The sequence below is a fragment of the Ursus arctos genome, unplaced genomic scaffold (genome assembly GCF_023065955.2).
Source record: "Ursus arctos isolate Adak ecotype North America unplaced genomic scaffold, UrsArc2.0 scaffold_28, whole genome shotgun sequence".
NCBI lineage: Eukaryota > Metazoa > Chordata > Mammalia > Carnivora > Ursidae > Ursus > Ursus arctos.
The window spans coordinates 13413033-13438789 of NW_026622963.1; the positions used below are offsets into that span (position 1 = coordinate 13413033).

A 25757-nucleotide genomic window follows, 5' to 3' on the forward strand; every position below is an offset into this window, starting at 1 on the left:
AAAAAGGATAATTAAAGACCGATATCCCTGATGAATATGAATGCCAAAATTCTCAACAAGATCTTAGCTAATAGAATCCAACAGTACATTAAAACGATTATCCATCAAGACCAAGTGGGATTCATCCCTGGGATGCAAGGGTGGTTCAACATTCGCAAATTGATCTGTGTGATAGATCATATCAACAAGAAAAGAGTCAAGAACCATATGAGCCTCTCAACTGATCCAGAAAAAGCATTTGACAAAATACAGCATCCTTTACTGATTAAAACCCTTCAGAGTGTAGGGATAGAGGGTACATTCCTCAACTTCATAAAAACCATCCATTAAAAGCCTATAGTGAATATATTCTCAATGGGGAAAAGCTAGAAGCCTTTCCCTTAAGATCAGGAACACGACAAGGATGCCCGCTCTTACCATTATTATTCATCATAGTACTAGAAGTCCTTGCAACAGCAATCAGAAAACAAAAAGAGATAAAAGATATTCAAATCAGCAAGGAAGAAGTCAAACTGTCTCTCCTTGTAGATGACATGAGACTCTATATGGAAAACCCAAAAGACTCCACTCCCAAATTACTAGAACTTATAGAGCAATTCAGTAATGTGATGGGATAGAAAATCAATGCTCAGAAATCAGTTGCATTTCTATACATGAACAATGACACTGAAGAAAGAGAAATTAGGGAATCGATTCCATTTACAATAGCACTAAAAATCATACATTAACTTAACCAGAGACGTAAAGGATCTGTATTGTAGAAACTACAGATCACTCTTGAAAGACATTGAAATAAACACAAAAAGATGGAAAAATATTCCATACTCATGGATCGGAGGAATAAACATAGTAAAAATGTCTATGCTACCCAGAGCAATCTACACTTTCAATGCCATCCTTTTTTTTTAGAGAGATTTTATTTATTTATTTGACAGAGACAGCCAGTGAGAGAGGGAACAAAAGCAGGGGGAGTGGGAGAAGTGGGAGAGGAAGAAGCAGGCTCCTAGTGGAGGAGCCTAATGTGGGGCTCGATCCCAGAACACTGGGATCACGCACTGAGCCAAAGCAGATGCTTAACGACTATGCCACCCAGGCGCCCCTCAATGCCATCCTGATCAAAATACCAATGACATTTTTCAAAGAGCTGGAACAAACAGCCCTTAAATTTGTGTGGAACCAGAAAAGGCCCCGAATCACCAAGGAATTGTTGAAAAGGAGAAACAAAGCTGGGGGCATCACCTTGCCAGATTTCAAGCTATACTACAAAGCTGTGATCACAAAGACAACATGGTACTGGCACAAAAACAGACACATAGACCAATGGAACAGAATAGAAAACCCAGAAATGGACCTCTGGCTTTATGGGTAACTAATCTTTGATAAAGCAGGAAAAAACATCCAGTGTAAAAAAAGACAGTCTCTTCCATAATGGTGCTGGGAAAATTGGACAGCTACATGCAAAAGAATGAAACTTGACCACTCTCTCACACCATACACAAAGATAAACTCCATATGGATGAAAGACCTCGATGTGAGACAGGAATCCATCAAAATCCTAGAGGAGAACATAATATGCAACCTCTTTGACATCGGCCACAGCAACTTTTTTCATGACACATCTCCAACAGCAAGAGAAACAAAAGAAAAAATGAACTTGTGGGACTTCATCAAGATAAAAAGTTCTGCACAGCCAAGGAAACAGTCAAAAGAACTAAGAGGCAGCCCACGGAATGGGAAAAGATATTTGCAAATGACAGTACAGATAAAAGACTGGTATCCAAGGTCTACAAAGAACTTTTCAAACTCAATACTTGAGAAGCAAATAATCAAATCAAAATAGTGCAGAGGATATGAACAGACACTTTTCCAATGAAGACATACAAATGGCTAACAGACACATGAAAAAATGTTCAAAATCATTAGGCATCAGGGAAATTCAAATCAAAACCACATTGAGATACCACCTTAAGCCAGTTAGAATGGCAAAAATGGGTAAGGCAAGAAACAACAATTGCTGGAGAGGATGTGGAGAAAGGGAATTCCTCTTATACTGTTGGTGGGAATGCAAGTTGGTACAGCCACTCTGGAAAACAGTGTGGAGGTCCCTTAAAAATTAAAAAATTGAGCTACCCTATGATCCAGCAATTTCACTACTGGGTATTTACCCCAAAGATACAGACGTAGTAAAGAGAAGGGCCATATCACCCCAATGTTCATAGCAGCATTGTCCACAATAGCTAAATCGTGGAAGGAGCTGAGATGCCCTTCAACAGATGACTGGATTAGGAAGATGTGGCCCATATATATAATGCAATATTACTCAGCCATCAAAAAGAACGATCTCTCAAAATTTGCTGCAACATGGATGGGACTGGAGGAGATAATGCTAAGCGAAATAAGTCGAGCAGAGAAAGAATTATCATATGGTTTCACTCATTTATGGAACATAAGAAGTAGGAAGATCGGTAGGAGAAGAAAGGGAAGAAGAAAGGGGGGGTACACAGAAGAGGGAATGAACCATGAGAGACTATGGACTCTGGGAAAAAAACTGAGGGCTTCGGGGGGGGAATGGGGTAGGCTGGTGATGGGTATTAAGAAGGGCACATATTGCATGGTGCAGTGGGTGTTATACGCAAATAATGAATCATGGAACTTTACATCGAAAACTGGGGATGTACTGTATGGTGACTAACATAATAAAAATATTATTATAAAAAAATAAAATAAAATGTATTCATGCAATTAAAAAAATAAAAAGTCATTGCATCACATAAAAGTGATCTCTGTGAGCACTGTTGAGAAAAGTTGCATTTCAATGTGGATTGTGAACTTAGTTTTAGGTTTCTGTAGTATGTCACACATAGCAGGCAAAATATAGAGATACATTGTTATTCAGAAAAACTGTTTCAAAATGATTTGAAACCTCTGAGCAGAATGCATTTATGTTCAGACTTCATAAAATTATGTACAGTGCTTTAATTTATTATCTTTCATGAACCTTTCAGTGATTTTAATGTCAAGTGCATTAAAAACCACTTTTGACCAATTAGAAAAATGTTCTATGTAATGATTTTCAAAAATAGAAAAAAAATAAGTCCAATGCAACCCGCCTTGGAAACGTGGTGAGAAGGAAAGGAGCTTTGCTTCTTGGAAACCTGCCTCATTGGATTAAACAAAAGCAGGGGAAATTAACATACACTCAGGCTGTTTAGAACTCACTCAAGGCTCCATGCTGTCTTGAAGTTTGTTCATCTGCAATATTTTCCTTTAATTCTTTCTCACTGTTCTTTATTCTTTCTCATATACACACATACAAAGCAGGAAAGACCTGAATTTTTTTTTTTTTTTTTTTTGGCAAGTAGTTGGTTTGTTTTGAATGAGAAATGATGAAATTAAACCCAAACCTCTCCTGACCATGCCCCAACTGCCTGACCCCTCCTCTACTTCCCTTCTGCCCCTGACACTGAAGCCCCTTTTGGCCCTGACACCTATTCAGAGCTGAATCTCCCCTCCTTCTCTGGGACTCCTGTGTCTTGACTGTGTCATATCTTCAGGCCTCTCTGTCCCAGAACTTCACTCACTCTGTTTACGAAACACTCATTTCTTGTTTACAGGGATTGGGCTTCACACAGCCTGAGCACTCCTGTCTCCTTACTGCTGAGTCCTCAATGCTCGGGAGCAGTGCCCAGTGCACTATTGTTGCTATTTTTCAATTAAAGTAAGCATTTTGTTGTGAAAGCTCCTTATATTTTGATGGCATTAATTTCAGCTTTCCAAACTTAGGAAGTTATTGCCATGGAATTCAGGAATGAAAAGGATCCTTGGGTCATCTGATTTGACCCCATATGTTCTTTTTCTTAAATTTTTTTTTTTTTTTGCTTTTTTATTATAAGTGGTATGCTGAATAGGATCCTATGTTCTCTCCTTGATTTAAGTTTAGCAATGTCTTGGAGGAGAAAAGCAATGCTTTTTTTAAAATTAAAGTTTTAATTTTTTTTTTTAAAAGATTTTATTTATTTATTTGACAGAGATAGAGACAGCCAGCGAGAGAGGGAACACAAGCAGGGGGAGTGGGAGAGGAAGAAGCAGGCTCTAGCAGAAGAGCCTGATGTGGGACTCGATCCCATAACGCCGGGATCACGCCCTGAGCCGAAGGCAGACGATTAACCGCTGTGCCACCCAGGCGCCCCCTAAAGTTTTAATTTTTACATAGCTGCATATTCACATGTAGTTGAAAGAAATACAGTGATTCCCTGTATTCTTTATTCACTTTCCCCCAAGGTTTTGTAAATGTGGGGATGGGAGAAATTTCCCTTCTTTCTTGCCTACATTCTTTGGCTGATCTTTTAGGGTTCCCAGAGTCAGTTCCAGCATGGGAGTCCCCACCAATACCAAGCAATTCTCAGACACCCTACAGGTGTCTGAGAACTTAATTATGACACTATCTACTCAGTGATAGCATTGGATTCCCCAGGTTAAGTGTTCAGTGCCCACTCCCGACTTCAGAAACCAGTCAAAGCCCCAGGCTTCTGACCAACTGGCAACAAATTAGAGGTTCCAACAACTTCCTTCTTAGGTTTGATTAATTTGCTAGAGTGGCTCGCAGAACTCAGGGAAACACTTACTTGTGTTTACCAGTTTATTAAAGAATGTGAAAAGATACATAGGGTAAGGTCCCCCCCAAAAGAGCTTCTGTTCTCATGGAACTTGGGGCCCAGCTTGATGGCATGTGGAAGTGTTCTGGTTCCCCAAAATAAGGACCAAAAGCTATCCTTTTGGGTTTTTATGGAGGCTTCATTACATAGTCATGATTAAATAAGTCATTGGCTATTGGCTGATTCAGCCCCTCTACCCTGTCTGGAGGTTGGGGAGTGAAACTAACAGTTTTAATCCTTTAATCACATGGTTGGTCCTCCTGGCAACCTGCCACTGCCCTTGAGTAAGGTCCAAAAGTCACCTTCATTAATGACAAGACACACATTTCTTTCATTCATTTATATATATATATATATATATATATATATATATATATATATATATATATATATATATTTAAAATTTTAACTTAAATTCCAGATAGTTAACATACAGTGTAATATTAGTTTCAGGTCTACAACATAGTGATTCAGCATTTCCATACAATACCTGGTGCTCATCACAACAAGTGCTCTCCTTTTTTAAAATAAATGTTGGTCATCCGAATGACAAAAGATATATTTTTATCATCGTTACATCACAGTTTGATAATTACATTGACAGAACATAGATTAATATTGTACCTAATTTTGTACAATATTATACAGTATTGTACTAACTTCGTACATACAGGAGTCCCCCCAAAATATGAGACCCAAAGAAATGACCAAAGTGGGCAGCTTTTATATCTTTTAGACAAGAAAACAATACATTTGTGAAGAATTGACAACACAGGGGTTTGGGCTTGGGTGGTAAACTAGTGAAGTAACAAGGGTTGTTTATGTAGCCTTCTCAGCCCTGAGTTCCTCATTTCTGGTGATGAGGATGGCATCTACCCTTCTAGTACAGGGAGATCACCTTTCACAGATTTATTTTTTTTCTTTTCAGGGGGACAAAAAAGGCTTAGAGGGTCTTTTTTGTAACAGCTATTTCTCAAGTAATTTAATTAGAAATAATCAATATGCCAAAGTGGCATATTTTGGGTCTGGCGTATTCAGCTCCTCTTTACAAAACTGTAGTTGAAAATCACAACCAGGATATTAATGTAGCCACATTCAAGATACAGAACATTTCCATTCCCACAAGGACCCCTCATGTTGCCCTTTTGTATCCGCACCCAATTCCTTCCATTCCATATAATCCCCTTCCCACTGACAATTACTAATCTGCCCACTCTTTCTATAATTTCATCATTTCAGGAATGCTGCTTGTATCAGTGGTTTGTACCTTCTCACCATGATGTAGATGTTTAACCACTCAGCTCTTGAAGGACATCTGGCTTATTTCTAGTTTGGGGCAGTTACAAATAAAGCCTCTATAATTTTTCATGTACTGTTTTGTGTGAACATGTGTTTTCATTTCTCTGGAATAAAATGTCTGGGATGGAACTGTTGGGTTATAAGGTAGTTGCACGTTTAGTTTTTTGGACCATTTTCATTCCCACCAGCAACATGTGGGTGAGCCAGTCCCTGCATCCTCACCAGCATTTAGTGTTGTTTCTCCTTTTTATTTTAGCCATTCTCATAGATGTGCTGGGAAATCTCATTGTTTCTAGCCCTAAAGCCCCTTTGGGACCTTTTGGGAGAAACATCTGCCCCCCTGTTCTCCCTCCAGCTTGTTCTGAAGTGCACATCCATGGCTGTGTTTAGCTCGCCTGCTGGTAGATCATGAGTTCTGTGAGGCGGCACTGCTGGCTTTCGTTTCCTGGACATTCCCTGAGCACAGCTGTCTGTCACTGCCTGGACATTGTGCCTTGGTGTTACATGAATAGGAAGCAGCCTCATTTGCATTTGCATTTTGAAGGCCCCGCCTCCCCCGATGGTCCTGTGAGGGGTTGGGGTGATTCTTACCTCAGGAGTCCCTGACTGGTGGGCAGAGGTGCTCCCTTCCATGTCCTGGGGCCCTGAATGTCCATCTGTGCTGAGGGCAAAGGGGCTCCCTGCTGTGGTCACCAACCCTTAGCACCTGTCTCAGTCTGTTTGGGCTGCTATAATCGAATACACTGACTGGGTACCTCATCAACAACAAATTCATTTCTCACGGTTTTGAAGACATAGAAACATTCAGACTATAATATTCTACCCCTGGCCTCCCAAAATTCACATCTTTCTTAAATGCAAATTCATTCATTCCATTTCAATAACCCTAGACATCCCAACTCATTCTAGCATTAACTTAAAAGTCTAAAGTCCACAGCCTCATCTAAACAGCATCTAAATCAGACACGGTTGAAAGTCAATATATATCTGGCAACAAATTTCTCCCAGCTCTGAAGCAAAGATGTTGAATCTGTGAACTCAAACATGTTATGTGCTTCCAAAATGCAATGGTTGAATAGGCATAGGATGGATATTCCCATTCCATAAGGAAGAAATAGGAAAGAAGAAAGGATTGATAGGTCCCTGGCAAGTCCAAAACCAGTAAGGGTCCTGCCCTCACTGCTTTGGGTAGCCCTGCCCTCATGACTTTGCTGGGCACACCCTATTCTGCAGGCTGGAATCAAAGGCCCGTGGCTCTGCTGATCTACCGCTGTACTGGGTATTGCCCTAGCAGGGACTTTCTGCTGTGATCTTGGGCTCTTGGCAGTCCTATGCCTGGGTCTAAACCTGAGGCTCCAGGGGGTCCATCTTCAAAATCTAGGTGGAGATAGCCATGCCCCCTGTGCTTTGCTGGGTGCACCAGGTCCAATGGAGCCCACAATGTGAAACAGTGCCAAGCAGCACTGGCCCGCCCTTTGAAATCTTACCACCATGTATGCCCTTGAACTCTGGGCCTAGAATGGGAGGGGAAGCCCTGGTGGTCTCTGAAATACCTTCTGAGCTGTTCTTTCACTGTGTTGAACAGTAGGTCTTGGCTTCTGTTTAGATGGCTGACTATTCTCCCCATTGTCTTGAATAGCTCCTAGCTTCTGTTGCGATGTCAGATCCAAATTAATAACCTTACCAAATTTGGCCATGCCCTTTGTGTTCTCTCCTAAGTAAACGTTCCCATTTCTTTCAGTTTGGATAGGCTGAGAATTCCAAATTTTAAAGTTTGGCTTCATTTTTGATGAACAATTCCATCTTTAAATCATTTCTCACTTCTCTTGTTTTTCTCCAAGCATTGAAGAGTAACCAGGCAATTCTTTCATCTTTTTTCATCTTTTTGCTTAGAAATCTCCTCAGCCAGTTAGTCAATTTCATCCCTTACAGGTTCTACCTTGCACAAACTAGGATACAAACACAATTCAACCAAGTCCTTTGCCACTTTATGACAAGGATAACCTTTTCTCCATTGTCCAATGACGTGTTCCTCATTCTGTCTGGGACCTCCTCAGAATGGCCTTTACCATTGATATTTCCACCAACATTTTGTTCACGCCCACTTAGGTATTCTCTATGAAGACTGAGGCTTCTCCTCAGACAGCTCTCCTTCTGAGCCCTCACCAGAATTGCTTTTAATGGTCTGTTGTAGCAGTGTGGGCTTTTCCTTGTGTGGCCCTCCAGACTCTTCCACCCTCTACCCAATACCCAGTTCCAAAGCTGCTTCCAAATTTTTAGGTATTATAGCAGTGTCCCCACTTCTCAGTACTAGTTTCTTAGGGCTGCTGTAGCAAAATGCCACAAACTGGGTGGCTTGTAAATGACAGACATTTATTTCACAGTTCTGGAGGTTGGAAGGCAAGATCAAGGTGCCAGCATGGTGAGGTAAGAGCTTCTTCTAGGTTGCAAACTTCTCATTGTATCCTCAGATGGTGGAAGAAGCAAGAAATCTCTCTGGATCCTCTTTTATAAGGGCACTAATCCCATTCATGAGGAATCCACCCTCATGATCTCATGACCTCCCAAAAGCCCAACTTCTAATAGCATCATTTTAGGGATTAGAATTTTGACATATGGATATTGGGAAGACACAAACATTCAGATCACAACAGCAACCATTAGCATGATACAGGTTGTTTTTTTTTAAGATTTTATTTATTCATTTGAGAGAGAGAGAGAGAGACAGAAAGAGCACAAGCGGGGGAGAGGGAGAGGGAGAAGCAGACTCCCCGCTGAGCTGGAAGCCGAACATGGGGCTCGATCCCAGGACCTGGAAATCATGACCCGAGCCAAAAGCAGAAGCCCAACCATCTGAGCCACCCAGGTGCCCTAGCATGAAACAGTTTTAGAATGTTCCATCACCCCATAAAGACCCCTAGGGCCCATTTGCAATCAGTCTCTATTGTTACCTCCAGCCTTAGGCAACCCTGATCTTTCTGTCTTTCTAAAATAACATTTCTGGACAGTTCATATAAATGGAATGACAAAATATGCAGTCTTTTGTGTTTGACTTCTCTCACTTTGCATAATACATTTTTTTATTATGTTCAGTTAGCCACTGTATAACACATTGTTAGTTTTTGATGTAGTGTTCAATGATACATTAGTTGCATATAACACCCAGTGCTCATCACAACACCTGCCCTCCTTAGTACCCATCACCCCATTATCCCACCCCTCTACCCCCATCCTCTCTGAACCCCCCTGTTTGTTTCTGGGGGTCCATAGTCTATGGTTTATCTCCCTCTCTGATTTCTCCCTCTTCAGATTTCTCTCCCTTCCCCGATGGTCTTCCATGCTATTGCTTATGTTCCACATATGAGTGAAACCATATGATAATTGTCTTTCTCTGCTTGACTTATTTCACTTAGCATAATCTCCTTCAGTCCCGTCCATGTTCCTGCAAATGTTGAGAAATCGTTCCTTTTGATGGCTGAGTAATATTCCATTGTATATATGGACCACATCTTCTTAATCCAGTCACCTGTTGAAGTGTATCTCGGCTCCTTCCACGATTTAGCTATTGTGGACATTGCTGCTATGAACATTGGGGTGCATATGGCCCTTCTTATCACATCTTTATCTTTGGGGTAAATACTCAGTAGTGCAATTACTGGATCATAGGGTAGCTCTATTTTTAACTTCTTAAGGAAACTCCACACTGTTTTCCAAAGTGGCTGTACCAACTTGCATTCCCACCAACAGTGTAAAAGGGTTCCCCTTTCTCCACATCCTTGCCAATATTTGTTGTTTTCTGTTTTGTTAATTTTTGCAATTCTAACTGGTAGGGTGGTATCTCATTGTATTTGTATTTGATTTGTATTTCCTTGATAGCTAACGATGTTGAACATTTTTTCACGTGCCTGTTAGCTATTTGTATGTCTTCTTTGGAGAACATCTGTTCATGTCTTCTTCTTCTTTTTTTTTTTTTAAAGATTTTGTTTATTTATTTGACAGAGAGAGAGACAGCCAGCAAGAAAGGGAACACAAGCAGGGGAGAGGAAGAAGCAGGTTCCCAGCAGAGGACCCTGATGCGGGGCTCGATCCCAGAATGCCGGGATCATGCCCTGAGCCGAAGGCAGACACTTAACAACTGCGCCACCCAGGCGCCCCACTGTTCATGTCTTCTGCTCATGTTTTTTTTTTATTTTTTAAAGATTTATTTTTATTTATTTATGCTATGTTAGTCACCATACAGTACATCATTAGTTTTTGATGTAGTGTTCCATGATTCACTGTTTGCATATAACACCCAGTGCTCCATGCAATACATGCCCTCCTTAATACCCATCACCAGGCTACCGCATCTCCCCACCTCCTCCTCTCTGAAACCCTCAGTTTGTTTCCTGGAGTCCATAGTCTCTCATGGTTTGTCTCCCTCTCTCATTTCCCCCCTTTCAATTTTCCCTCCCTTCCCCTATGGTCCTCTGTGCTATTCCTTATGTTCCACATATGAGTGAAACCATATGATAATTGTCTTTCTCTGCTTGACTTACTTCACTTAGCATAATCTCCTCCAGTTCCATCCATGTCGATGCAAAAGTTGGGTAATCATCCTTTCTGATGGCTGAGTAATATTCCATTGTATTTATGGACTACATCCTCTTTAACCATTCGTCTGTTGAAGGGCATCTCAGCTCCTTCCACAGTTTGGCTATTGTGGACATTGTTGCTGTGAACATTGGGGTGCATATGACTTCTTTTCACTACATCTTTATCTTTGGAGTAAATACCCAGTAGTGCAATTGCTGGATCATAGGGTAGCTCTATTTTTAACTTTTTGAGGGATGTCCACATTGTTTTCCAAAGTGGCTGTACCAACCTGCATTCCCAACAACAGTGTAAGAGCATTCCTCTTTCTCCACATTCTCTCCAACATCTGTTGTTTCTTGCCTTGTCAGTTTTTGCCATTCTAACTGGTGTAAGGTGGTATCTCAACATGGTTTTGATTTGAATTTCCCTGATGGCTAAAGATGTTGAACATTTTTTCATGTGTCGTTAGCCATTCGTATGTCTTCATTAGAAAAATGTCTTTTCATATCTTCTGCCCATTTTTTCACTGAGTTATTTGTTTTTTGGGTGTTGAGCTTGAGAAGTTCTTTATAGATCTTGGATACCAGCCCTTTATCTATAATGTCATTTGCAAATATCTTCTCCCGTTCTGTGGGTTACCTCTCAGTTTTGTTGACTGTTTCCTTGGCTGTGCAGAAGCATTTTATCTTGATGAAGTCCCAAAAGTTTATTTTTGCTTTTGTTTCCCTTACCCTTGGAGATGTGTCTTAATGAAGTTGCTGTGGCCAGTGTCAAAGAGGTTACTGCCTAGGTTCTCCTCTATGATTTTGATGGATTCCTGTCTCACATTGAGGTCTTTCATCCATTCAGAGTTTATCTTTGTGTATGGTGTAAGAGAATGGTCTGGTTTCATTCTTCTATATGTAGCTGTCCAATTTTCCCAGCACCACTTGTTGAAGAGACTGTCTTTTTTCCATTGGATATTTTTTCCTGATTTGTCAATGATTAATTGACCATAGAGTTGAGAGTCTTTTTCTGGAGTCTGTATTCTGTTCCATTGGTCTCTATTTTTTCTATTGGTTTCTATTTTCTCCATTGGTTTCTATTTTTGTGCCAATACCATGGTGTCTTGGTGATCACAGTTTGTAATATAGCTTGAAGTCAGGCAGCGTGATGCCCCAGGCTTTGTTTTTCTTTTTCAACATTCCCTTGGCAATTTGGGGTCTTTTCTGGTCCCATATAGATGTTAGGATTTATTTCAGCTCCTTGAAAAATGCCAGTGGTATTTTAATAGGGATGGCACTGAAATTATAGATTGCTCTGGGCAGCATAGACATTTTAACCATGTTTATTTTTCCAATCCATGAGCATGGAATGTTTTTCCATCTTTTTGTGTCTTTTTCAATTTCTTTCATAAGTGTTCTGTAGTTTCTAGAGTATACATCCTTTACCTCTTTGGTTGGGTTTATTCCTAGGTATCTTATGGTTTTTGGTGCTTTTGTAAATGGATTTGATTCCTTAATTTCCCTTTCTTCAGTTACATTGTTAGTGTAGAGGAAAACAACTGATTTCTGTGCAATGATTTTGTACCCTGCCACATTACTGAATTGCTGTATGAGTTTTAGTAATTTGGAGGTGGAGTCTTTTGGGTTTTCCACATAAAGTATCATGTCATCTGCTAAGAGAGAGAGAGTTTGACTTCTTTGCCAATTTGACTGGCTTTTATTTCTTTTTGTTGTCTGATTGCTGATGTTAGGACTTCTAGTACTATGTTGAACACTAGTGGTGAGAGTGGACATCCCTGTCGTGTTCCTGACCTTAAGGGAAAGCTCTCAGCTTTTCCCCATTCAGAATGATATTTGCTGTGGGCTAATCATTGATGATTTTTATGAAATTGAGGAATGTAACCTCTATCTCTACACTCTGAAGAGTTTTAATCAGGAATGGATGTTGTACTTTGTCAAATGCATTTTCTTCATCAATTGAGAGGATTGCATGGTTCTTGTCTTTTCTTTTATTAATGTGCTCTATCACATTGATTGATTTGCAAATGTTGAACCACCCTTGCATCCCAGGAATAAATCCCACCTGGTCGTGGTGAATAATCCTTTTAATGTACTGTTGGATCCTATTGGCTAGGATCTTGACTATTTGGACATTCATGTTCATCAGAGATATTGGTCTGTAATTCTCCTTTTTGATGGGGTATTTGTCTAGTTTTGGGATCAGAGTACTGTTGGCCTCATAGAATGAGTTTGGAAGTTTTCCTTCTGTTTCTATTTTTTGAAGCAGCTTCAGTAGAATAGGTATGATTTCTTCTTTAGATGTTTGGTGGAGTTCCCCTGGGAAGCCATCTGGCCCTGGACTCTTGTTTTTTGGGAGGTTTTTGATTACTACTGCAATCTCGTTACTGGTTATTGGTCTATTCAGAAAATCTATTTCTTCCTATTTCAGTCTTGGTAGTTTATAAGTTTCCAGGAAGTCATCCATTTCTTCCAGGTTGCTCTGTGTGTTGGGATATAGTTGTTGGTAATAATTTCAAATAATTGTTTCTCTTTCCTTGGTGTTAGTTGTGATCTCTCCCTTTTCATTCATGATTTTATTAATTTGGGTCCTTTCTCTCTTCTTCTGGATAAGTCTGGCTAGTGGTTTATCAATCTTATCAATTCTTTCAAAGAACCAGCTTCTAGTTTCGTTGATCTGTTCTACTGTTTTTCTGGTTTCTATTTCATTGCTCTCTGCTCTAATTATTATTTCTCTTCTCCTGCTTGGTTTTGGTTCTATTTGCTGTTCTTTCTCCAGCTCCTTTAGGTGTAAGGTTACCTTGTGCATTTGGGATTTTTCTAATTTTCTGAGAGAGGCTTGGATGGCTATGTATTTTCCTCTTAGGAGCACCTTTGCAGTGTCCCATAGGTTTTGGACTGAAGTGTTTTGATTCTCATTAGTTTCCATGAATTGTTTAAGTTCTTCTTTAATTTCCTTGTTGACCCAATCATTCTGTAGCAGGATGCTCTTTCTTCCAAGTGTTTGAATTCCTTCCAAATATTTACTTGTGATTGAGTTCCAGTTTCAAGGCATTGTGGTCTGATAATATGCAGGAAATAATCTCAGTCTTTTGGTATTGGCTGAGACCTGATTTGTGACCCAGAATGTAGTCTATTTTGTAGAAAGTACCGTGTGCATTTGAGAAGAATGAGTATTCTGTTCTTTTAGGGTGGAATGTTCAGTGTATATCTATGAAGTCCATGTGGTCCAATGTGTCATTCAAAGCTCTGTTTCTTTGTTGATCTTCTGCTTAGATGATCTGTCCAATGCTGAGAGTGGAGTGTTAAAATCTCCTACTATTAATGTATAATTGTTGATATGATTCTTTATTTTGGTTATTAATTTATTATATAATTGGCTTCTCCCATTTTGGGGCATTGATATTTATAATTGTTAGATTTTCTTATTGGATAGACCCTTTAAGTATGATATAGTGTCCCTCTGCCTCTCTTTTTACAGTCTTTGGTTTAAATTCTAATTTTTCTGATATAAGAATGGCTACCCTAGCTTTCTTTTGAGGTCCGTTGTCATGAAAAATGGTTCTCCATCCCCTCACTTTCAGTCTGGAGGTGTCTTTAGGTTCAAAATGAGTCTCTGCATAATGCATTTTGGGTTCATTCATAACATAGCATGTATCAGTAGTTCCATGTTGTAACATATACTACTTTTTCTTTATCCACTTAGCATGGAGAGACATTTGGAATGTTTCCAGGTTTTGTCTATTTTGAATAGTATTGCTATGAACATTTATGACTTATGTGAATTATTAAAAGATAAATCAAGGCATAGTAAATTTTTAAGAGTTTATTTGGGCAAAAATTGGTTCGAATTGGGCATTGCCAGAATGGGAATGCTTAGGAGTGCTCTACCAACAGGAGCTATGGGAAAGACTTTTACAGGGAAAAGGGAGAAGCATAGCAATGAAATGATTTGATTAGCTACAGCTTATGTGTTTGCCATATTTGGGAAGTTTAGTTGGCTGTTTATGATGAGTTGTCCTTAGATTTTGATTTATTAACCTTGAGGCATTTATTATAGGCTTAGATCTTGGTTTGCTTATGTTGGCTGCTAAGGTGTTAAAGCCACTTTAGTTTAATGGCCTCATTTAATTAACTTAATAGGACATATGCTTTCATTTCTCTTGAGTAAATGCCTAGGAGTGGAATTGCTGGTTCTATGGTAATTTATTGTTTAACTTTTTAAGAAACTGCCGAACTTTTCCCTGATGGCTGCACTATTTTACTTTCCCATCAGCAATGTGGGAGAGTTCGTTTCTCTGAATCCTTGCCTTTCTTCATATTTTGTCTCAGAAATTCCATGTCAGAAAAAGTACTTTCATGATTCAGTGAAAACACTAAAGTCTCAATTAGATAAAGCATTTGGCTATAGACAAATGATGGTTTAATAGCAGTCTCAGTAATTGGGCAGAATTGATTTATGGTGTGGAACTAATTGTCTAGTTGCCTAGGGATCATATGGTAAATAGTCAATGACAATTTACTGCAGGCTTCCTTATAGAACATACTTTAGCCTTCTGCTTCTACTTCTGGGTCATCTAATTATTTAGGAAATGAAATCAGCTTTCTTTGGAAGGTAGACTGGTGCTATTTGTGTGTGTCTCTGGGGTATCCAGACTCTGAAAAGCAAGACCCATGATTTATTTATTTTCTAAATAGATATGGTACAGAATGGCTGACTTTAATGGATACAAATAGCAATATAGGCTTTTGTGTGTTTTAAACTCCTATGGACCATAATGAAATAATTTCCTGTGTTCCTTTCCAGATTGTTCACAGAACCCTGGCAGCCATGTTGGGTTCCCTTGCAGCATTAGCAGCGCTGGCTGTGATTGGAGATGTAAGTTGTAACATTTTGAATCAGTGGCTTACCACTTGATAGGGTATAAGATCCAAAGACAGTCCAGGAATTAGGTGGTAGCTGGTGATTTTCATTCTTTTATATATTATTTCCACATTTCTCCCTCAGGAACCATGCTAGAAGCATGAACTAACAAACCTTTCAAAATTGTTGAGTATTTTTCATTTGACTTTGTCACACACACATTTTTTATTTCCCATTTTAGTTGAGGAAAGGCTCATCATGGTCACTCATTTGGCTTGGGCTATATAGCTGAGTGGTGTTAGAGTTGACTCAGTGCTGTTAGCCTTTGGGAACTAGAGGAGACCATCATGCCTGGAGCAAAGGTGAGAAATGGTGAGGTTGGGGTTCTGTCTTGCAGATACCAGGAGGTCCCTAGAGATGTGTGTTTGGGGGTTGATGACACCCCTCAGTGTCTGTGTGTGGTTGTCTGGCAGGAACATAGGAGTGAATGTAGGGAGGCAGGAGAGGTCAAGCACCCACTGGTGATTGAGGCCTGCCTTTTTTTGTGGAGCAGTACTGGAATTGAACAAGGTGGCAGCACACAGAACTGGATTTGAAAACAACTCTATAGAATTCAGAGGAGTGTTCTGCAAAGCACTACTACAGGACAGTCAACCAAAGCATAATAACTGGTTTAAAAAACTATGTGAAACTATGTGCAGTTATCTATCTATCTATCATCTATCTATCATTTATTTTTTTCTTGGCTAGAGTTGGTATAAACAAATACTAACCCTAAGGGTAAAATGTCCCAGAGTCCTAAAACTTATATATAAACCACTGTTATTTTTATTAACTCTTAAGTAGTAGTATAGTGGTAGTTATTTTATTTTAGAATACATTAATGTGGCACACAGGCTGTGCTGTGGGTAGCTCCCTGCGCCCCTGTGCAATCTTTCCCAACAACCAGAGTCTCAAAGTGCCCTCGCTTCACACTCCATGTTCCCATTTCCCCCATGACTCCAACCTTTCCTACTCTGCAGGGTTGTTAGAAGATGAGGTAAGAGTGGATGGACAACTGGTGAGTAGGACAAGTGTGTTCTACTGGCCATCCTGGCCTCATGCTCCAACACCAAAGAAGGCATATGGGGACCTCACTAACCTCAAGGGTCAATCCTGCAATTCAGGCTATAGTTCTTTATGGAGTTGCCAGGGAAAGGATTTAACAAATTTGCTTTTCTTATAACTAAATGCACAGGCTTGACATTATTATGCCTTGGTCACAAGTGGTTTTCATTGATATACTCTAATTTCAAAGGCAAGGGGATGGTGTGATTTTTGACTCTGGCCCAATGAGTGGGCTTGCCATAAAGACTAGCACATTTTTTATAGCTTATCACTAGGAGGATGATGTCCAAGATTAATTGGGAAATTTGTGCTTTGATTGCAGAGACCCAGCCTTACCCATGTGGTGGAGTGGATTGATTTTGAGACCTTGGCCCTGCTATTTGGCATGGTAATTACAATCCTCCCAGCGGGACAGGGCTCCAAGCCTGCTATAACCCAGCACCTTCTCTTTTGCTGCTACTGCTGATAATCTTTCATTATATTAAAGACATTATACTGCTTGACAATTAGGGCTTGATTAAGAAGTGTTAGTGCAGGTTTAGACAATTTCTCCTGTGGAGGAATGGAATGATTGGTGCTCTGGTTAGTTAGGTGGAGAATTGCTGTCATAGGCCTGTCTGATAGTTAAGTAATATTGCCATTTAAAAAATTTAGTAATTTTTTAAATGGCCTTAAAATATAAAGTTACTGCTCTTAAAATATAAAATGGAATATTCTAAATAAGTGAACCATGTAAGTTTGGTGATTGGAAAAACACCTACAATTACATGGAAAATGGAAGAAATTGTCCCTAAGTAATAGTTTGGGTGTCATAAACTGATTTAACTAGAATAAGTGAAATCTGGTAAGGGCCTGGACAGCAGTGGGAATGCTGCATGTATTCTTGAACAGGACCCACAACAGCTAAGTGGTCTGAAGGAGGGCTTTCCCTTTCTGGACAAAAGACCTACTTTGCATAAAGCATGTTTCCTCATTTTCTTGGTAATGTTTATCCCCCCTGGTACTCGTAACAGAAGGCCATGCTACTCTAGGCTTCAATGGGATCCAAACTAGCTGCCTCCTCTCTGGGTAGAGTGTAAGGAGACAGGGCAATGTTTTGAACTCAGGCTTTAAAGAGAAACTCATAATCCTGTAAAGTATATAGCAGGGACTTGCATCTGGAAAGAAGAAGGAAGACATAGCAGGTGTCTCATAAAATAAGTTAAAAAAAAACCTTAGGGAAGTGTATGTTTACCATTTTGTTAGTATTTGAAACAGTTTGCAAAAACAAAACAAAACAAAACAACAACCTTAAACGGATGGTATATTAGTTTGCTGCGGCTGCCATAATAAAGTACCACAGACTGGTGTCTTCAAAACAGAAATTTATTTCCTCACACATCTGGAGGCTGGATTTCTGAGACCAAGGTGTCAGCAGGTTTGGTTCCTTCTGAGGCATCTGCTTGACTTGTGGATGACGTGCTTCCCCGGTATCGTCATCTGGTCTTCCCTCTGTACGTGTCTCTGTGTTCATCTCCGCTTCTTATAAGAATGCTAGTCATTCTGGGCCTCACTTTAACTTATTTTGAGGTAGGATTTCACCATAGGAATTTTTGGGGAAAGTGGCACAATTGAGCCCATAATAAATGGTTTAATTTTTTCTTATTTGAAGTCAGTTCAGCAAGATTCTAGAACTTTGGAAGTGTAAAGATAGTCTATATCCAGGCCCCTGCCTTTTATTCTTTATTTCATGGCAGTCAGCCTCCTATGGGGCTACTTACCCCAATCCCTGAGTCTCAGTCTCTTCTGGGTAGTTTTGGCAGCAAATGTGTGGGCCAGCTTCCCCACAATGATGGAAGACCACAGAGCTCCTACCCATTCAATTCAGTTCATGTGAAACATCTATTGGTGAGTGAAGCACCACATTCTACAGACAGCAAAAGGTGGAGGTGGCCATTTGGGTTAGGATGAACATCAATGGCCACAATAGATGAGATAGATATTTCTATTGATTCTTCCAATAATGAGCATGGAATATTTTTCCATCTTTTTGTGTCTTCTTCAATGTCTTTCAAGAGTGATTTGTAGTTTCTAGAATATAGGTCCTTTACATCTCTGGTTAAGTTAATTCCGAGATAACGTATGATTTTTTGGTGCTATTGTAAATGGAATGGATTCCCTAATTTCTCTTTCCTCAGTCTCATTGTTTGTGTATAGAAATGCAACTGATTTCTGAGCATTGATTTTGTATCCCGCCACATTACTGAATTGCTCTATAACTTCTAGTAGTTTGGGGGTGGAGTCTTTTGGGTTTTCTATATAGAGTATCATGTCATCTGCAAAGAGAGACATTTTGACCTCTTCTTTGCTGATTTAGATACCTTGTATCCCTTTTTGTTGTCTGATTGCTGTTGCAAGGACTTCTCGTACTATGTTGAATAATAATGGCGAGAGTGGGCATCCTTTTTGTGTTCCTGATCTTAAGGGAAAGGCTTCCAGCTTTTCCCCATTGAGAATGATACTTGCTGTAGGTTTTTCATAGATGGTTTTTATGAGATTGTGCACTGGGGTGTTACATGCAGCTAATGAATCATGGAACTTTACATCAAAAACCAGGGATGGGAGGAGTTAAGATGGCGGAGGGAGGAGTTAAGATGGCGGAGGAGTAGGGGACGCCTTTTTTAGCCGGTCTCCGCTGGATAGGCACCAGACCAGCCTAAACAACCATGGAATCAGCCAGAGATGCAGGAAGATACATCTGGATCTCTACAAATGAACATCTCCAGTGCTGAGTATTGAGGTATGAAGCGGGGAGCCGTGAAACCACGCACAGATATCGGAAGATAAACGGAAGGGAGAGGGAGCTGCTGCGTTCGGGTGCGGGGAAGCAGTAGCCACCTGCACGGGGGAGCGGGCGGGCTTGCGGACCGGCACCCGGGAGAGAGCGGACTGAGACCGTGAGCTGGGAGTGCGCGCCACTAGGCATCTCGCAGAACTCCGGAATCCCGGTGCGCTCACTGGATCCAGACTGAGACCGGGAGCTCCGGGAGTGCGCTCGGGCGGCTGGCGGCTGGTGGTGTTAGAAACACAAAGGACAGAGACGCGCCGGCCCTGGAAGTGAGGGCAGGGACGCTGGGTGTGGGGCGCACATCCCCGGACGCTGCAGGGTTGAGCAGCACCAACAGTAACAGGGTTAAAGTGGCCAGAACATCAGTGGAGAACGGGCCGCAATCTCTCTGTTCTGTGACAGAGGCTGAAATTCGGCCGCTGCTGCTCTGACACTCAGAAGAGGCACAGCAAACCGCCAGGGAAAGCCGCCAGAGAACAAAAGCCTGGAAATACCGGCTCAGAGAGTGCCCATCCCCACACCCCCTGGCAGGGGACTCGGAGACTCTACCCAAACAGGGTTGCCTGAGTATCGATGCGGCAGGCCCCTCCCCCAGAAGGCAGGCTGAAAAATCCAGAAGCCCAAAGCCCGGGGCGCCTGGGTGGCACAGTCATTGAGCGCCTGTCTTTGGCTTAGGGCGTGATCCCGGCGTTCTGGAAAGGAGTCCCTCATCGGGCTCCTCCGCTGGGAGCCTGCTTCTTCCTCTCCCACTCCCCTGCTTCTGTTCCCTCTCTCGCTGGTTGGCTGCCACATATATAAATAAATAAAATCTTTAAAGAAGAAGCCCACATCCCTAAGATTCCCTATAAAACAAGGGGCACGGCCTGGGACCCAGTCAATAATTTGGGCTCTGGACAACCCCGCAACCTCTCATCATCAGAATGACAAGAAGGAGAAGCCCCCCCCCAGCAAAGAAAAGACAGTGAGTCTGTGGCCTCTGCCACAGAAATAATGGATATGGATGTAACTAAATTATCAGAAATGGAATTCAGAGTAATGATGGTCAAAATGATGAGTAGAATTGAAAAAAGTATTAACGAAAAGGTTACTGAGAATATAGAATCCCTAAGGACAGAAATGAGAGCGAATCTGACAGAAATTAAAAATTCTATGAGCCAAATGCAGGCAAAACTAGAGGCTCTGACGGCCAGGGTCACCGAAAGAGAGGAACGTATTAGTGAATTGGAATATGGGTTAATAGAGGAAAAAACGAAAATAGAAGCTGGTCTTAAAAAAATCCACGCCCACAAATGTAGGTTATGGGAGATTACTGACTCATTGAAACGATCCAATGTCAGAATCCTCGGCATCCCCGAGGGGGTGGAGGAAAAGAGGTCTAGAAGAGATATTTGAACAAATTGTAGATGAAAACTTCCCTAATCTAGCAAGGGAAACAAACATTCATGTCCAAGAGGCAGAGAGGACCCCTCCCAAGCTCAACCACGACAAACCTACACCACATCACGTCATAGTGCAATTCGCAAATATTAGATGCAAGGATACAGTATTGAAAGCGGCCAGGGCAAAGAAATTTCTCACGTACCAAGGCAAAGGCATAAGAATTACGTCAGACCTGTCTACACAGACCTGGAATGAGAGAAACGGTTGGGGGGGCATTTTTAAAGCTCTTTCAGAGAAAAACATGCAGCCAAGGATCCTTTATCCAGCAAGACTGTCATTCAGAATTGATGGAGAAATAAAGACGTTCCAGAATCGCCAGTCATTAACCAATTTCGTAACCACGAAACCAGCCCTACAGGAGATATTAAGGGGGGTTCTATAAAGGTAAAAAGGCCCCAAGAGTGCTACAGAACAGAAAGTCACAACCAATACAAACAAAGACTTTACTGGCAACATGGCATCATTAAAATTCTATCTCTCAGTTCTTAGTATCAATGTAAATGGTTTAAAAGCTCCCATAAAACACCACAGGGTTGCAGATTGGATAAAAAGAAATGACCCATCCATTTGCTGTCTACAAGAGACTCATTTCGAACCCAAAGATGCATTCAGACTGAGAGTAAGGGGATGGAGTACCATCTTTCACGCAAATGGACCTCAAAAGAAAGCTGGGGTAGCAATTCTCATATCAGACACATTGGATTTTAAACTAGAGACTATAGTTAGAGACGCAGAAGGGCACTATATTATTCTTAAAGGAAGTATTCAATAAGTGGATATGACAATTATAAATATATATATGCCCCCAACAGGGGAGCAGCAAGATACACAAGCCAACTCTTAACCAGAATAAAGAGACATATAGATAAAAATACATTAATAGTAGGGGACCTCAACATTCCACTATTAGAAATAGACAGAACACCCTGGCAAAAACTAAGCAAAGAATCAAAGGCTTTGAATGCCATACTCGATGAGTTGGACCTCATAGATATATATAGAACACTACACCCCAGAACCAAAGAATACTCATTCTATTCTAATGCCCATGGAACATTCTCAAGAATAGATCATGTTCTGGGACACAAAACAGGTCTCAACCGAAACCAAAAGATTGAAATTATCCCCTGCATATTCTCAGACCACAACGCTCTGAAATTGGAGCTCAACCACAAGGAAAAATTTGGAAGAAACTCAAACACTTGGAGACTAAGAACCATCCTGCTCAGGAATGACTTGATAAATCAGGAAATCAAAAATCAATTTAAACAATTTATGGAGACCAACGAGAATGAAAACACAATGGTCCAAAACCTGTGGGATACTGTAAAGGCAGTCCTAAGGGGGAAATACATAGCCATCCAAGCCTCACTCAAAAGAATAGAAAAATCTAAAATGCAGTTTTTATATTCTCACCTCAAGAAGCTGGAACAGCAACAGAGGGACAGGCATAATCCATGCATGAGGAAGCAGTTGACCAAAATTAGAGCTGAAATCAATCAAGCAGAAACCAGAAGTACAGTAGAGCAGATCAACAGGACTAGAAGCTGGTTCTTTGAGAGAATCAATAAAATTGACAGACCACTGGCAAGACTTATCCAAGAGAAAAGAGAAAGGACCCAAATTATTAAAATTATGAATGAAAAAGGAGAGGTCACGACCAACACCAATGAAATTGGAAGGATTATTAGAAACTATTATCAACAGCTATATGCCAATAAACTAAGCAATCTGGAAGAGATGGAGGCCTTCCTGGAAACCTATAAACTACCAAGACTGAAACAGGAAGAAATTGATTTCTTAAACAGGCCAATTAATTATGAAGAGATTGAGTCAGTGATAAACTACCTTCCAAATAACAAAACTCCAGGCCCGGACGGTTTTCCTGGGGAATTCTACCAAACATTCAAAGAAGAAATAATACCTATTCTCCTAAAGCTATTTCAAAAAATAGAAACAGAAGGAAAGCTACCAAACTCATTCTATGAGGCCAATATTACCTTGATCCCCAAACCAGGCAAAGACCCCATCAAAAAGGAGAATTACAGACCGATTTCCCTAATGAATATGGATGCCAAAATCCTCAACAAGATCCTTGCTAATAGAATCCAACAGTACATTAAAAGGATTATCCATCATGACCAAGTGGGATTCATACCTGGGATGCAAGCGTGGTTCAACATTCGCAAATCGATCAATGTGATACATCATATCACAAGAAAAGACTCAGGAACCATATGATCCTCTCAATTGATGCAGAAAAAGCATTTGACAAAATACAGCATCCTTTCCTGATTAAAACCCTTCAGAGTGTAGGAATAGAGGGTACATTTCTCAATCTCATAAAAGCCATCTATGAAAAGCCTACAGCAAATATTATTCTCAATGGGGAAAAGCTGGAAGCCTTTCCCTTAAGATCAGGAACACGACTAGGATGCCCACTCTCGCCACTATTATTCAACATAGTACTAGAAGTCCTTGCAACAGCAATCAGACAACAAAAAGGGATCAAAGGTATTCAAATCCGCAGAGAGGAAGTCAAAATGTCTCTCTTTGCAGATGACATGATACTCTATATGGAAAACCCAAAAGAATCCACTCCCCAACTATTAGAAGTTATAGAGCAATTCAGTAACGTGGTGGGATACAAAATCAATGCTCAGAAATCAGTTGCATTTCTATACACGAACAATGAGACTGAAGAAAGAGAAATTAGGGAATCCATCCCATTTACAATAGCACCAAAAACCATACGTTACCTTGGAATTAACTTAACCAGAGACGTAAAAGGACCTATATTCTAGAAACTATAAATCACTCTTGAAAGACATTGAGGAAGACATAAAAAGATGGAAAAATATTCCATGCTCATGGATCGGAAGAATTAACATAGTTAAAATGTCCATGCTACTCAGAGCAATCTACACTTTCAATGATATCCCGATCAAAATACCGAGGGCATTTTTCAAAGAACTGGAGCAAATAGTCCTTAAATTTGTATGGAAACCGAAAAGACCCCGAATCGCCAAGGAACTGTTGAAAAGGAAAAACAAAGCTGGGGGCATCACAATGCCGGATTTCGAGCTGTACTACAAAGCTGTGATCACAAAGACAGCATGGTACTGGCACAAAAACAGACACATAGACCAATGGAACAGAATAGAGAACCCAGAAATGGACCCTCGGCTCTTTGGGCAACTAATATTTGATAAAACAGGAAAAAACATCCGGTGGAAAGAAGACAGTCTCTTCAATAAATGGTGCTGGGAAAATTGGACAGCTACATGCAAAAGAATGAAACTTGACTGCTCTCTCACATCATACACAAAAATAAACTCCAAATGGATGAAAGACCTCGATGTGAGACAGGAATCCATCAAAATTCTAGAGGAGAACATAGGCAGCAACATCTACGACATCGGCCAAAGCAACCTTTTTCATGACACATCCCCAAAGGCAAGAGAAACAAAAGATAAAATGAACTTATGGGACTTCATCAAGATAAAAAGCTTCTGCACAGCCAAGGAAACAGTCAAAAAAACTGAGAGGCAGCCCTCGGAATGGGAGAATATATTTGCAAATGACACTACAGATAAAGGACTGGTATCCAAGATCTACAAAGAACTTCTCAAACTCAATACACGAGAAACAAATAAACAAATCAAAAAATGGGCAGAAGATATGAACAGACACTTTTCCAATGAAGACATACAAATGGCTAACAGACACATGAAAAAATGTTCAAAATCATTAGCCATCAGGGAAATTCAAATCAAAACCACACTGAGATACCACCTTACGCCAGTTAGAATGGCAACAATAGACAAGGCAAGAAACAACAATTGTTGGAGAGGATGTGGAGAAAGGGGATCCCTCCTACATTGTTGGTGGGAATGCACGTTGGTACAGCCACTCTGGAAAACAGTGTGGAGGTCCCTTAAAAAGTTAAAAATTGAGCTACCCTATGATCCAGCCATTGCACTACTGGGTGTTTACCCCAAAGATACAGATGTAGTGAAGTAAGGGCCATATGCACCCAATGTTCATAGGAGCAATGTCCACAATAGCTAAATCGTGGAAGGAGCCGAGATGCCCTTCAACAGATGACTGGATTAAGAAGTTGTGGTCCATATATACAATGGAATATTACTCAGCTATCAGAAAGAACGAATTCTCAACATTTGCTGCAACATGGACGGCACTGGAGGAGATAATGCTAAGTGAAATAAGTCAAGCAGAGAAAGACAACTATCCTATGATTTCTCTCATCTATGGAACATAAGAACTAGGATGATCGGTAGGGGAAGAAAGGGATAAAGAAAGGGGGGGTAATCAGAAGGGGGAATGAAACATGAGAGACTATGGACTATGAGAAACAAACTGAGGGCCTCAGAGGGGAGGGGGTGGGGGAATGGGATAGGCCGGTGATGGGTAGTAAGGAGGGCACGTATTGCATGGAGCACTGGGTGTTATATGCAACTAATGAATCATCGAGCTTTACATCGGAAACCGGGGATGTACTGTATGGTGACTAACATAGTATAATAAAAAATCATTTAAAAAAATTTAAAAAAATGAAAGTAAAGTTCAGGAACAATGAAAAAAAAAAACCAAGGATGTACTGTATGGTGACTAATATAATATAATAAAAAATATTATTATAATAAAAAAATAAAATAAAAATTGGAATTAGAAACTGAAATAAATAAAAACAGCTCTGTTTAAAAAAAAGATATTTGTATTGAGTCTAAACTGATTGTTGGAAATTTTCTTTTTGTGCATTATATTTGAAAGACAGTATTGGGCCTACTATTTTCTATGTACTTTAATTTACATAATTTTTTTTAATTTTTACAACAGCCTTAGAAGGAATAAAACATTTAGAGGTGAGATGAGAAAGCCGAAATACAGAGGATTAAATAATTTTGTTTGTACAAGGTTAAACTACTTCTACGTGGTAGAATTAGTACTTGAACCTGCATCTTCTT

At 40.4% G+C, this 25757-nt stretch overlaps 1 protein-coding gene across 4 annotated transcripts in view; it reads left to right on the forward strand.

Annotated features, from left to right (window-relative positions):
• Positions 1-25757, forward strand: part of OCA2 (OCA2 melanosomal transmembrane protein) — a 442347-nt gene that overhangs the window by 146100 nt on the left and 270490 nt on the right. For all 4 annotated transcript variants that reach the window (XM_048221311.2, XM_026510290.4, XM_057303788.1 and 1 more), the window contains 2 exons: positions 15339-15410; positions 16825-16890. In XM_048221311.2, coding sequence (XP_048077268.1) covers positions 15339-15410; positions 16825-16890 — 138 coding nt within the window. The remainder of the gene's footprint in view (positions 1-15338; positions 15411-16824; positions 16891-25757) is intronic.